We start from the raw sequence: 13,219 nt of genomic DNA on the forward strand, positions 1-13,219 counted from the left end.
AAAATTCCATGACTGCCATCAGCGTCCAGACGGTACGAGAGAGAATGATTTACAGAGATGGAGAGAGGCCATTTGGCTCGCCCCAAATTTGATCTACTTTTCCCTCCCATAAATCCAGCATTCCCATAAATCTTAGTAGTGTTCTGTCCCACCCATGCTGGGTTCCTCTTCCCCGCCCCCCCCCCCCCCGTATTCTTCATGGAAATAAGTAAATCACAGGCAGTCATCTTCTACCCACAGCCCAGGCCACACGGCTCAGGAGTTGGGTCACAGAGAGGACCACTGTCACCATGACTCTGCCTTCTTCCATGCATAGCAAGAAGCCTTGGCAAATACCATTGCTCTGGCTGGACGTGGACCCACAGTGGCGTGCTCCTTTCTTAGCAGCTTCCCTGAGAAGGCAGCCAGAGCTGATGTGCGGAACCCATGAGATCAGAGCCAAAAATTCAGCCATGGGCTGGACTGCCCACCACCCTTCCGGTCTTCGTCAGCCCTACCTGCCCCGCATCCTCGTTGGGCCCGGCCCCTCTGCCAGCAGCAGTGTGTCCTGCCTGGTGGCCCTGTCCTCTGCTCTTTCACACCACCCTTTCACATCTGTGCCCCCCATTCCCTATGGGGACAAGCCTAGTGGCCGATTCATCTGGTAAATTAATTCAAGCTGATATGCTGGCCGGGAAAGTGTCCCCGGGCTCCAGATCCAAGCTGTGGCTCCTTGCATGGTCTTTGGCAAGTCAGTCCCCCATTCTGGACCTCGGCTTCCTCACCTGTGAGGTGGGAAAGCTGCATTAGATAAACCCCAACGTTTCTGTCAATGGTAGAATCATTTCATCAAACACATTTTCAGTGAAAGCTCCAGAGTTTGAGAAGAGTGACAAGTGGTGCTGGTCGAAGTCGGAATGGATTTGATTTCTGGCTGAGACCATGGCCCTAGAGGTACTGGCATGGACCCTGGGGGTCCCGGAGATGGCTGAGGTCTGGTTTAATGGCACGCTTCTGTCATTTGAGATGTGCGAATGCGTGCTGCCTCCCAGACGGGGCTGAGCCTCAGTTTCTCCAGCTCCGGAAGTGAGCAGGTAGAAGGAAGCTGGTGATATTTAAGGCCCTTTTCGTGCTCAAAGGGCATCATCTGTAATGTGTGCTGGTGACTGATGGAGGTCTGATGGGCCTTACCAGATAGGATTTTTGCCTATGCACAAATCCGCAGGCAAGGCAGCCCTGTGGATTCAGGTTAATGGGCATGGCCAAGGCGACCGAAAGACCCCTGGCTGGCCTTGGCCTTTCAGAAGTAACATGATCTACAGGGAACGTCGGTATGCCTCAATCACCAAAAAGACCAGATGTTTGGCAGAGAGGATGCAAACCAATCTCATGCGTGTCTAGATGTTCACGAATCTGAAAATAGTGTGCAAACTTCACACTCCCTCCCTCATGGCCTGGTGTTGTGTCTGGGGAGGGGACGAAACTCTGTTGGTGGGAGCAAGTGGCTGTTTGGCCCCGTTTGCCTTCTGAGCTTGCAGGGCAGGGAGGGAAGCCTGAAATGTGTGCGCACCCCTGTCCAGACTCCTCCTGCAGGAGGAGAGCCTCCCGCCGCCGCCTGTACTGCTCATTCTTCTTGCTGCCGGCCCGGCTGCATCCCTGTGGCTCAAAGGGGCTCTGAACCTTCTACTTCGGTCTCACTGTCCCCTTCTGGTGCTCGAGCGCCCGCACTCACACCTGACTCCCCTCCTGACTCGTGCTCTTCCCTTTGTCTTCCCGGACCCCAGTCAGAGGTCTTCCATTCACCCTGGGCTCTCCCAACCCACAGGGGCTATGCTGTGGCGTTTTAGTGACTGCGAGATGCCCACCTGCCCATCCTGCCCTGGGACTTCGCAGGACTTGACCCCGTCCTGGTTCTGGGCGGATCCTGAAGCTGCTGCTGGTTCACTGCCATTCCCACAGTTGCAGTCACCCCCCCCACCCCCAATCCCAGCGCCTCCTTCAGTTTCCCACTAAGAAGCCACAGACACCTTCTAGAAGCCAGCATGTTGATGTTTCTCTGCAAACATACACTCTTTCACAATCTAAAATCAGGGAATAGAAAAGGCAAGGAGGCTGTATTATGCCTGGTTTCTGGTAGGCTCTGGGCATAGGCTCATTTACAAAGCTAAACCAATGGAATGGCGGTTTTTCTACTGTTAGTTTTAGCAGCAGGGCCATTTCTTCAAGAAGAGCTTAGGGGAAGGGGCCTTGGTCAGGCCTTCCACATGCACAACCTCCTGCTCCCTCCACCACGCACACAAACTCTCCAGGAGCAAAGGGCTCTGAGATGACCATGCACGGAGATCACTGACCAGTGGATGGTAGGTGTGGTCAGGGAGTCGGCTTCTGTTTCTGCAAGGATGAACGACTGAGGAAGGAAGGAATCGGGCCTGGCTGTTATGACGTCACCTCATGGCCTTTAAACCCTGATCACAATCTGACTGGTTGGGAACTAACAGTCTTTATCATGGGCAAGTTTATTCCCAGGAGGGGAACAGACAGGCCCTTGCCCTTTGGTTGCTAAAACCCATGTCCTGCATTGATTCCAGGCTCTGAAGGATCCCACCCTGGCTGCCCGGAAGGATTTCCAGAGGGAGGCTGAGCTGCTCACCAACCTGCAGCACGAACACATTGTCAAGTTCTATGGGGTGTGTGGTGATGGAGACCCGCTCATCATGGTCTTTGAGTACATGAAGCATGGAGACCTGAACAAGTTCCTTAGGTAAGCAAGGACTGCTTTCCCCACCCCTAACCCCACAGCCAGTCCCTACTGAACCCCTGCAGTTCTCCTGGAGCCAGAAGTCAAACAGGCCCTCTGAACACTAAGTCTAGGGGGTTAGAAATGAGAAGCAACCTTTCCATCTTTCCTATCAGTTCCCGAGCAGCGAGCTTCTGCTGGCCTTTGTCACTGATTTCTAGGAGGAAATATTAAGGATGCTATGACAAGGGAGCATTTTCTTCTTGACCACAAGGTGGATAGACCATAAGAGCAGGGTCTGGAAGAGTCTAAGGAGGGAGCCCAGAGGGCCTGGCACCATGTAACTCAACTCCAAGACTCTAGAGCCCCCTTTTCTCTTGATGATCTGACTGGCTGTCTCTCTTGGTGCCTTACGTTTCTAAGTGTTGCAAAATGGAGCTAAGGTCTGCTGGAAACCTTCGTGCTGGAGACTTTTCTTAGGATGAATAAGGAAGTACAAGTTTGCAAGCTCATCAGAAGACAGAGATGGTTGAGAAAGAAGAGCAGATTTTCTTCGGATAAATTTATAAGCATGCTGTCCACTGCTGTAGCTACCTATGGATATTTGAATTTAAATTTACATGAATTAAATCAAATTTAAAAATTCAGTTCCTTGGTCACACTAGCCGCATTTCAAGTACTCAGTAGTCCCCTGGGGCTAGTGGCTACAATATTGGGCAGCGCGGCCTAGAATATTTCCATCAATAAAATGTTCAATTGGATGGCACTATTCTAGAAAGATTAGATATGTTGTAAGGGGGTTTCCTCAAACCTGGCTCAAGGTCAGCCTGGGTTTCAAGATGCTCTTGATGGAGCTAGTAAGAGGCTGGAACCTCAGCCAGAAGGTTCTGGATGGAGTGGCAGGGCAGTGGGGGCAGACAGCCTTCCCCAGTGAAGAAAGCTTCTTACTACTAGAGCAGAGTTCACACTTTCTGCCTCCCGCATCTGCCACTTCCAAGTAGTGCCCAGATGTGGAGGGGGTGGCTGTGTGTGAGGTGTGTGGATTTCAGGTCCTAGAAAGCAGATGGATTAATCAGGACCTTGACACTTAGGGTTCATTTGATATCCATGCATCCCATAATTGATAATGACATCTTCAGAGCTCCTGTGGAGGCAATGGAACATGCTAGCCCATTGGCCAAAACTTGGGGAGCATCTCCTTCAAGTGAGACATTGACTCTCATGCCGTGGTTTTGAGGGGGCCTAGAAAGGGCTAGTGGCAGATAATGAACTCTTCTTATGAACTGGGTTTACAAAAATGGCCCCTGAGGAATGGAAAATATCCATAGGATGTTTTGAACCCCCTGAACTTGGGTTTTCACAATGAAATTTATTCCTTTCTTGGAGAATTCAGTCCTTGTCATCAGACAGACTTGGGTTCATGTCCTGAATTTGTCACGTCTCAGTGATGTAACCTGGAGCAAGTTATTAAACCGTAATTCTCTTCTCTAGAAAACAAGACTGATAATAACCGCTCCACAGGTTTCCTACCATGAGTACTAAGTGATTATATTTGTCTAATACCTTAATGACTTTTCCATGTAGCTGGGTATTCAGTTGATGATAGCTACTATTAAATTATTACAATTAGTATTTTATCAGGACTGTAAACCAGGACAGTTACTAATACAGGCAATGCCCTTTCTCAGTATTCAAGATCTTTGTGCTGTGCTTGCTTCCCCCTGGGATGGTCCAAGGGATGTGCTCCATTTCCCAGGAATCCCACACCACAGATCAGCAGTGCCTTTAACCCCAAGTGCCATAAACAGGCCTGCAGAGAGCTCTGGGTGCCACTGTTATGCTCAATATAAGGGAAGAGGGAGGAGAAGATTAGAGAAGCTCATTGGTGGCTTTTAGGGGCAGGTGGTAGTGTCCTCTCCTGGTGTACCTGAGCCTCCGGGCTTTCCTGCTGATGCTCCTTCCTTGCGGGTGGACGCGGTAGCTCTCCTTTGGAGGATGAAGTAGGCAGAACCCAGAGGAGACAATAAAATGAATGTGTTCATATTTAACGACTCAGTAAAACAGGCCGAGGCCTCGCTGTACACCAGGGCTCCTTGGTCACAACTTCATAAATAAGGGCTCTGGGTGTGGTTACGGCTCATTGGGCTTTCTGGAGAAAAGAGTGAATACTAAAAGTGACCGATATGACAAGACAAGGCATTAGGATAACAAATCTGGGGCCTTGATTTGGGATGGAGGGGAAACTGGGGCTTCGCAAGGCCTTGGTTTCCCAGATCCGAAGGGTCTCTCCATCGGGCCCTGTTACTAACAAAAGTTATCCAGTCCTAAGCAGTGTCGTGGGCAGGGTAGGAATGTGAACTCAAGGCTCCTGCTACCTACAGTGCGGACTGCCCCCCTGACCCGTGCCAGCATCAGCACGGGGAGTTTGTCAGAAATGCAAATGATCGAGTTCACGCAGCCAATCAGAATCAGGGGGCGGGGCCGAGGAATCGGTTCAGCCCAGTTGCTGATGCTCCTTAGATTTTAAAGCTTTTTAGAGCCACAGGTCTGGTTTCATTTGGCCTCCAGATTACCCATCGGGCCATTGCAGCACTCCTGTGACTTTGGCCAGGTGATCTGATCATTTTAGGCCTCCATTTCTTTAACTCAAAATTGGAGTGGGAGCATTAAGTGAATTAATAGATTGGAGATCTTTAGAGCAGGGCTTGGAAGAGTAGGGACTCCAGAAGAGTTAATTGTTTTATTAACGATCCTATAGTGGATATCTAGAACTGGGGAAACTCCTTCAGAGCCTTAAGATATTTAAAAGAGTGGGTTTGTTTCCTGGTGCATTAGAGTATATCTGCATCATTTTAGTTGGGAATCTGGTTATAGTGTTGTGCCCATAGGCACCCTCACATAATGTAATATTAGATAGATAGAAATAGGCAATAAGTAGGCTAACAGAGATTTTATGCCTTTCTGTAAGCTATTCCAGGGAACAGGGAATCAAGAAGGCTGTTCCCCTTGATCTCCTGAATTCTCCCTGTCCCTTGTCTTCTCTCCCACCCCTCACAGGGCCCATGGGCCAGATGCTATGATCCTTGTGGATGGGCAGCCACGTCAGGCAAAAGGTGAGCTGGGGCTCTCCCAAATGCTCCACATCGCCAGTCAGATCGCCTCAGGCATGGTGTACCTGGCCTCCCAGCACTTCGTACACCGGGACCTGGCCACCAGGAACTGCCTGGTTGGAGCCAATCTGCTGGTGAAGATCGGGGACTTTGGCATGTCCAGAGATGTCTACAGCACTGATTACTACAGGGTAAGATGGCTTTTCCAGCTGCAGGACTCAGCAGCAGAGCTAACATCTTGCTCACATGTCTTTGTCATTGTCCATTAACCCTGTCACTCCAGAGAACACACATATGCACCCATGCCCAGACATACACGTGATGGTTATCCTTTGGCCACTCCTACATCTTGACCTACCTATTTATTATCCTCTCGATAGCTTATGCCTCCTTTCCTCTTGGACATTCAGCTTGCCAGTATTCTTACATTGCAAGGGCATATGCATTTTGTTCTTACATCAATACTCATTCTTCATGCAAACAAACTCATACATACATGCGTATGCCCAAACACACACATAGTCAAGCTCAACTTGGTGCTATGTTTTCACACCTTCCAACTCAGTCCCTGATCCAGCCCTGTCCACAACACACTTTGTTCTCTGAAATCATCTGGTGACCATGTAGGCTTATCTTGTCTTCAAAAGTAGAGCTTGGTGAGAAGCCAGAACTCACAGTAAAGTAACAAAAATCATTAATGTCCCGCTGAGCAGAATCACCTGAATGATTTAGGAAAGGTGAAACAAGAAAGCATGTTATTGTTGCCAACTTTGGAGAGAGTTGGAGGTTGGCCTTAGAAAAAGCTTTCTGATTGTGATAGGAGGCATCACATTCAATTTTATTTCTATACAGTGGCCCACTTTACATTAAGACATATTTTACTTTGCTCCCAGGATTATTTGTTCCCTTAGTCTTTGGTAGACCCCTCCCAGTGGATTATTGAGTGGTTTTGACAGTGTTATTATTGCCAAGGAAAAGATAAGTGGGCATGAGTGTTGTTTGCTGAAAAAGAGGAAAATATGGGAGCAGCTGAAAATACAGAGATGGCATTACCTTTGCAAACTGATTGGAAGGCACATGCCTCAAGAAATATGTAATATTTACCTTGGGGACGTTGAATGGGTGAGGAGTTTGGATAGGTGCTATAAGAAGAGGGTGGGGCAGAGTTCTGGAGGTCAAGAAGCATGGAAGTCATTGGTTTTGTCTTCTTAGTAGGGAATTAATGATCATATTGTGAGTCAAAGAGCCCAGATACCATCGTCCTGTTGGCCTAAGCATGGTGGACTATGAGGCTGGGAGTTTGGGGTTAGCATGTGCAGATCTCTTCTTTCTGGATGCTCCTGATGGCATTGCCTAAGCAACGTTGCCCAGACATTAGAACTGGTCGCTCAAGACAGTTCATTTTAGCCATAGCCTGAAGAAAAATGAAATATTTGAGAAATGCCCATTGTGGCTAGAAAATGATTTGTGCATGGTACAACCAAAGGATGGCAGATGATGTACTATCGTGAGGGAATATGACGCCAAGTAGACTGAACAGCAGGGAAGGTAGTATGTCCGAGCAAGCTCGGCAGTTGTTCAATCCACCCACCCTGTCCAACATCCCAGATACGGAAAAGGGAGCGTGATGCAGCCGTCACCACAGATGGATGGCCAGGGCAGACCTGCCAGGAAACATCAATGCAGAGTCTTTCTGTAGCATCTAGACTAATTTTGTCACTCATTTCCAAGAGAGGCATTGGTGTGGTGACTAGGGGCCCTCAGGCTGTAGATTTTTTAAGTCTAGCTGGAGTTGGCACCCTTTAATTGCCTTTGTGCCCTCCATAATGGGGTTTGCTGGCCTTTCCCGCTGAGCTCAGATTTATGTTGGTGTTAATAAAAACAAGGAAGGGATTATCATTTTTCTGTGTGTGGCAGATATGTGATTATGCCAATCTGTTCTCCACTGGCTTTACCACGGTCTCGGGAAGCGGTGTCTGGCCACAATGCGTGCACACTCAGCTCTCAAATTTACTTCAAGGAGTGTCCTTCATGTTTCTTGATTCTGACTCAAAAGAGTCAAAAAATCACATCTACCAGTTATCCAGTGATACTGCTTTGCCCTGGCTTTAACAGCTGGGAACGGATGCTCTTTACTCCCCGGACAGCAACAAGGGGGTGAATCCATCTTGTTTCTGTGGGCTCCAGGGCTGGATTGGAGGATTAGAACTCAAGGAAGGGACTGCAACGTGGAAATGGTCCACTGTTCAGGCATCTGCAATTCCTTTTTCATGAGTTCTATGCCGGGTATAAGAGGAGGCCGACTGGCTTGAAAATGTGTGTCTTTGGTCCCAAGGAATATGAAATTAAAAAAAAAAAAAGCTATTGTAGTAAAAACAGTGGAAAACTGCCTATCCCACTGATGGTGGGTAGATATTGTACTTTCCATGTTCCAAGGGTAGCGTGTGTCATATCCTCATGTTCAGTTGCTCATGATGTCCTAATGTATGCACAGCTCCCCCTCCCTCCCCCTCTGCAAAACAAAGGGCAGAAGGAGGTTTGCCAGAGGTTCCCTCTCTCACATCTTGTGCCAGAGGTCACAAGACTTCAAAGTCTTGTTATCCACATTGGAAGACATCAGAGTGACAAAGCCGTTCTGCATCAGGACCTAATCTTACCTCACACCACCATCAGCGGCCTGGGGACCCCCAATGCACTTCCCCTAACCTCTCTTTAGTTTTCCCATTTAAAAAATGAGGACAAACATAGTCTCTTGGCAGAGTTATCTTGATGTTAAACAAGTTACTTTGTGTAAAGAGCCTGGAATACATTGCTTTGCTCGGTAAACTGTGGTTTCCTTCATACCCAAGGCAGGAGAACCACAGGGATAATATGATTTCCAGATGTCATTCTTGGGTCAGGGAGAAGGACCTCCTGATCACTGGAAGATAAACTGGGATCATGCGGCTACCCCCCAAGGAGTAGGGTCTTTAAGTTGACCACCTCCTGAGACTTTCCCTCCCAAGGTTTGAACTTAAATAGAGAGACTGGGTCGTCAGCACTTGTTTGTGCTTCTGGTCAGTGTTTAAATGGTCCTCATGATCTTACAGCGACGTTCATGTTCAGGTGATTTATGAAACATTTTTTTTGTTTGGTACACCAGCTGAGGCTCTGGGGGAAGGCAGTGATTTATTGTCTAACAGGAGCACTGAAGGATTCTCTCGGCAAGCTGACATCTGGGACAGATTTGCTACTGTAGGTTACTGAAATCCGTTGAGCCTAGGAGTTTGCAGGGAGTTCCTGGTGCCTGATTCAGTTAAATGCAAATAATCCGGGGTCATGTGTGTGTGTGTGTGTGTGTGTACACGTGCACTCATGAGTGTTCATCTGCTCAGTGCAGAGTCCAAGGTGTGTATACAAAAGCAAGAAGAGAGAAGGAGCTAAGTTCCTCCTGATATGCTTTCTTTTTTATTTTTAATTTCTTAAAGAGGTGCCATCTGGCTCATATATGAATGATATGCAAATGATTTACAAAGGTGAACTGTCTAATTTCCTGTGACATATGTAGAAAGCGAAAACAAACATCTCTGCACTAGAGTGCCAAGTCCTTTGTCCTCTCTTCTTAAGACTATGCCCAGGGACGCCTGGGTGTCTCAGTTGTAAGCAACTGCCTTCGGCTCAGGTCATGATCTCAGGGTACTGGGATTAAGCCTCGAATCAGGCTCCCTGAAGGGCAGGAAGCCTACTTTTCCCTCTCCCACTCCCCCTGCTTGGGTTCCCTCTCTCACGATCTCTCTTTCTGTCAAATAAATAAATAAAATCTTAAAACAAAACAAAACAAAAACAAAAAACTATGTCGAGCGGCCAATACTTTTTCCTCCCGTGGGTTACCCCCTCAACACTTCTGAGATTGCTTTTAAACTGGCAGGGACAATTGTGGATTTTTGGTACCATCATATCTTTTTGAGACCATTGCACAACACTAAGAAAGTAGAGGTCAAATCTGGAATCAAAGAAAGTTCTGAATGTTCTGCAGAGGGGGAAGTTAGGGTTTATTGGGTGGGAAGGCCATATGCCAAGCTATGGGAAGAACAGAATCGGAGGGCCCAGTGTTCTGATCCTTCTCACCCAGAGGACCAGGAGCATGCCTTCCTGCTCATCCTGTATGCTCTGTGCCTAGCACAGTGCCTAGCATTGTAGACGCCTGATGAAAATATGAATGAATGGGCAAAGTCAGAAGGGGAGTTCAGATTTAGGCAAGACGTAGATTAGGCCAGGCCAAGAGGAGCCTGGACAAGCAGAGGCCTACCTAAGTGAGGCAAGTCTTTGCAGCTGTTGTGGGGAATCCATTATCTAAGCAAGTAGAATCAGTATCTGGGGACAATGTCTAGAGGAGGCAGGTGAGTGGTGGTCGGAGTCAAGGATGACTCGAAGCCAGAGCCGAGTCTTGATAGGGGATAGAGCCATACCATACCATTTCAGTATGCCGAAATCCAGGCAGACACACATCTGGGGGACATAAGGCAGGTCAGGCAGCTGATTACAAGTTCTGAGTTCTAAGCTGGAGATGCCAGATCAGGGTATCTAGAAACCCCCAGGGGAGGATGACAACAGTAACCCCTTAGGATGTGGGAACGATTTACAATAAACTGATTTGACTGGTAGAATATTTGATTTTATGGATGTCATGTTGACTCCATGGCAGTGATGACAATTGTCGTCTCTTTGACCCATGCTATCTGGGTTTGCTTCTCAGCTTCTATCATCCCTGGCTATGTGACCTTGGGCAAGTTATTTATCCTTTCAGTGCCCCCAACTGTAAAATGGGACTACTAGTCACGATCATATGCTTTACTATGAGGATTAAGAGTTAATAATCAACCCCTTAAGATGATTAATATTAAATGAATATTAATTACTCTTAACTATAATTAGAGCAAAAATACAAATGTCTTCCCAATTCCAAAATGGGCATTTAAATAAGGTTTACCTAAGTGCATAAGGTAAGGTAGGCCAACTGCTATAACAAGTAGATGCAAAAATATATATAATGGTTCCAACACAAATAGAAACCTATTTCTAGGTCATAGAACAGTATGAGCAGTTGAACTTGTTAGAGAAATAACCCCTCCCTCATGTAGTCATTCTGGCTGATGTAGCTCTACCCTCTTCTGTGTGTGGTGTCCTTGGTCAACCTACGCCTCTGTCCCCATTCCACCACTGGGAGAGGAAATGGGCATGGAGGAATGCATGTGGTTAATGGGCCCGACCTGAAAATGGGTCCTGTCACTTCTCATGGCAAGAACCCAAACACATGCATGGTCTCAGCATTTATAAAGGAGCCTGAAAAGTGGAGTGTAGCTGTGGCCTCAGGTTAAAGAGAAGAACAGGAGTTGTAGTGAGTAGCTGGTAACCTCTGTCCCATTATGGGTGAGGGAAAACTCCTTTCTCTTCCAACATTTCATGGCATAGCATCCCATGTCTGATGATTTATCAGAAAAGTCAGGACAAGATATCCTTACTTTCTACTGTTATTTCCATCCTGAAGGTGGAGGTGATAATCCTGAGATGTCCCTTTTATCCTCTGCTTGCAAAGTCCAGGTGTCACATGACATGTGTAAGCAATGGGGGAGCTTGACCCTGCCCGCCATCTTGGTGCCTTTGTACATCTCCCTGGAAAGCAAAAAAAAAGGCACACCAACAAGAAAACAAATTCAATTGATTGGGTGGGGAAAGAGGGAACGTTCTAAAATCAAAGGGTGTCCAAGTTAATAGAAAAGAAAATACATTCTCAAAGTTTTGTTGAATAATTAATTAGTTTTTGGTCTCAAGTGGAGAGGCCCTTAGATGGAAACCAAGTAGCTGGCAGTGTGTTGAGGAGAACCAGAGCTATAAAATAACTCATAACTTACTTTTACCTTAAAAAGCTAGTGATGGTGATTTAAGTTAACTGATTTTCAGGATTACATGAAGCCACCAATACCCCTCACTCTTTGTTGGGGTAACCAGTAACCAGCTCCCTTCTTCCCTGCTCAGATTCTGAGTCCTATGCCCTTGGAGACAGAGAACCCAGACAGTTGGAGATTATAATGTGTACTTGTATAGTGCTAGAACAGTTGCTGTTGGTGGCCTTGCTGGGCAACAACAATGAGCTCCCTCATACTGAATTCCCAGACTAGGCTTTCTGCCCAGTCATGGCAGCCTGGGAATATTGCATACTTTGCCCTACTAGGGCAGAACTCTTTTGGCTCCTTTCTGTTCTCTGTAGATAGGCAGATGCCCATCAGAAGGGAAAAGAGTGTGGCTTGCATGCTGGCCCCCACCAATCAGAAAAGTTGTCCTTCCCAAGGGGTGGGATTCAGGCTGGAGAGCTATTAGATTGTTACTTGAGTAGGTGTTCCTCCAGCTGGAAATCTGAAGCAGCGTTAAAAGGATGGGTCTCTCACAACTTTGTTCATACCCCCCACCTGGGCAAGTGGCTATCAGTCTTAAATTCCTTCCTCCAATTAAGAGTAAGGAGACCTGACCCCCTGCTTAACTGCCTGGGAGCGGATTGGTAGCTGGGCCTACTGGTCCTTGAGGGATGCTGACCCAGTTTGGAGAGGGCTTAGCCAGACTTATCTCTCAGGTTTCAGCCATTAGGTTTTCCTTAGTAGACCCAGGCACCATGGCAGGAAAAGTAATTCTCACTATCAGAAGATGAGGGTCTCCAGCAGGCTGTCCACTGGCCAGAGCCCAGTTACTGGGCCTGACCGGTCCCTTCCTGTTTGTTGGATATCCTAATAATTTGTTACCCATATTCCTCTTTATCTGAAGGAGAACAATGCGGAAAGGCTTATATTCCATTCCTAAAGAATGGGATGGTCCCATCTCTTATTTTATACAAATGTGATTTCATTTGGAGTAATTTTAGATTTCCAGAAAAGTTGCAGAGATGGTAAAGAGAGTTCCCACATGCACCTCCTCCTACTGTTGGCCACGGTGCCTTTGTCAAAGCTAAAAAAACATTTACATCAGTACAAATTATTAACTAAACCAGACTTTGTTTGGATTTTATCAATTTTCCCCCAATGCTCTTTTTAATGTCCCAGAACCCATTCCAGAAAACCACACTGCCCTTAGCCACATTGTTCCTTAAAGATAATAGGACTTTTATGGTTGAAGCAGTGGTGGGGGGGAGTAGGGGTTGGGGTGGGGGGAATCCACTGCCTTATTATAGTCTCTCCTTTCCTCCCCTTTGCCCAAGGGCTATCCTTCATTCACCCTTCAGAGGCCCCAGAGCTCCAGACTTCCCTGTGTTGTGGAAGAGGGGTAGGTGGGTTGTAAGGAACCCTATTTGGTGAGCACTTGGGACTTGAGAGTCTTAAAGGAATCCTTTGAAGCTGTGCAGTCAATTGGGCACTGTCTTTAGAGA

At 47.2% G+C, this 13,219-nt stretch overlaps 1 protein-coding gene across 3 annotated transcripts in view; it reads left to right on the top strand.

Annotated features, from left to right (window-relative positions):
- The window catches only part of NTRK3 (neurotrophic receptor tyrosine kinase 3), a 380,449-nt gene that overhangs the window by 311,717 nt on the left and 55,513 nt on the right, over positions 1-13,219 (top strand). For all 3 annotated transcript variants that reach the window (XM_045067153.1, XM_045067149.1, XM_045067150.1), the window contains 2 exons: positions 2,568-2,740; positions 5,774-6,017. In XM_045067153.1, coding sequence (XP_044923088.1) covers positions 2,568-2,740; positions 5,774-6,017 — 417 coding nt within the window. The remainder of the gene's footprint in view (positions 1-2,567; positions 2,741-5,773; positions 6,018-13,219) is intronic.

Source organism: Mustela putorius, unplaced genomic scaffold (assembly GCF_011764305.1).
Source record: "Mustela putorius furo isolate JIRA1106 unplaced genomic scaffold, ASM1176430v1.1 tig00003875_pilon_pilon_pilon, whole genome shotgun sequence".
Classification (NCBI taxonomy): Eukaryota; Metazoa; Chordata; class Mammalia; order Carnivora; family Mustelidae; genus Mustela; species Mustela putorius.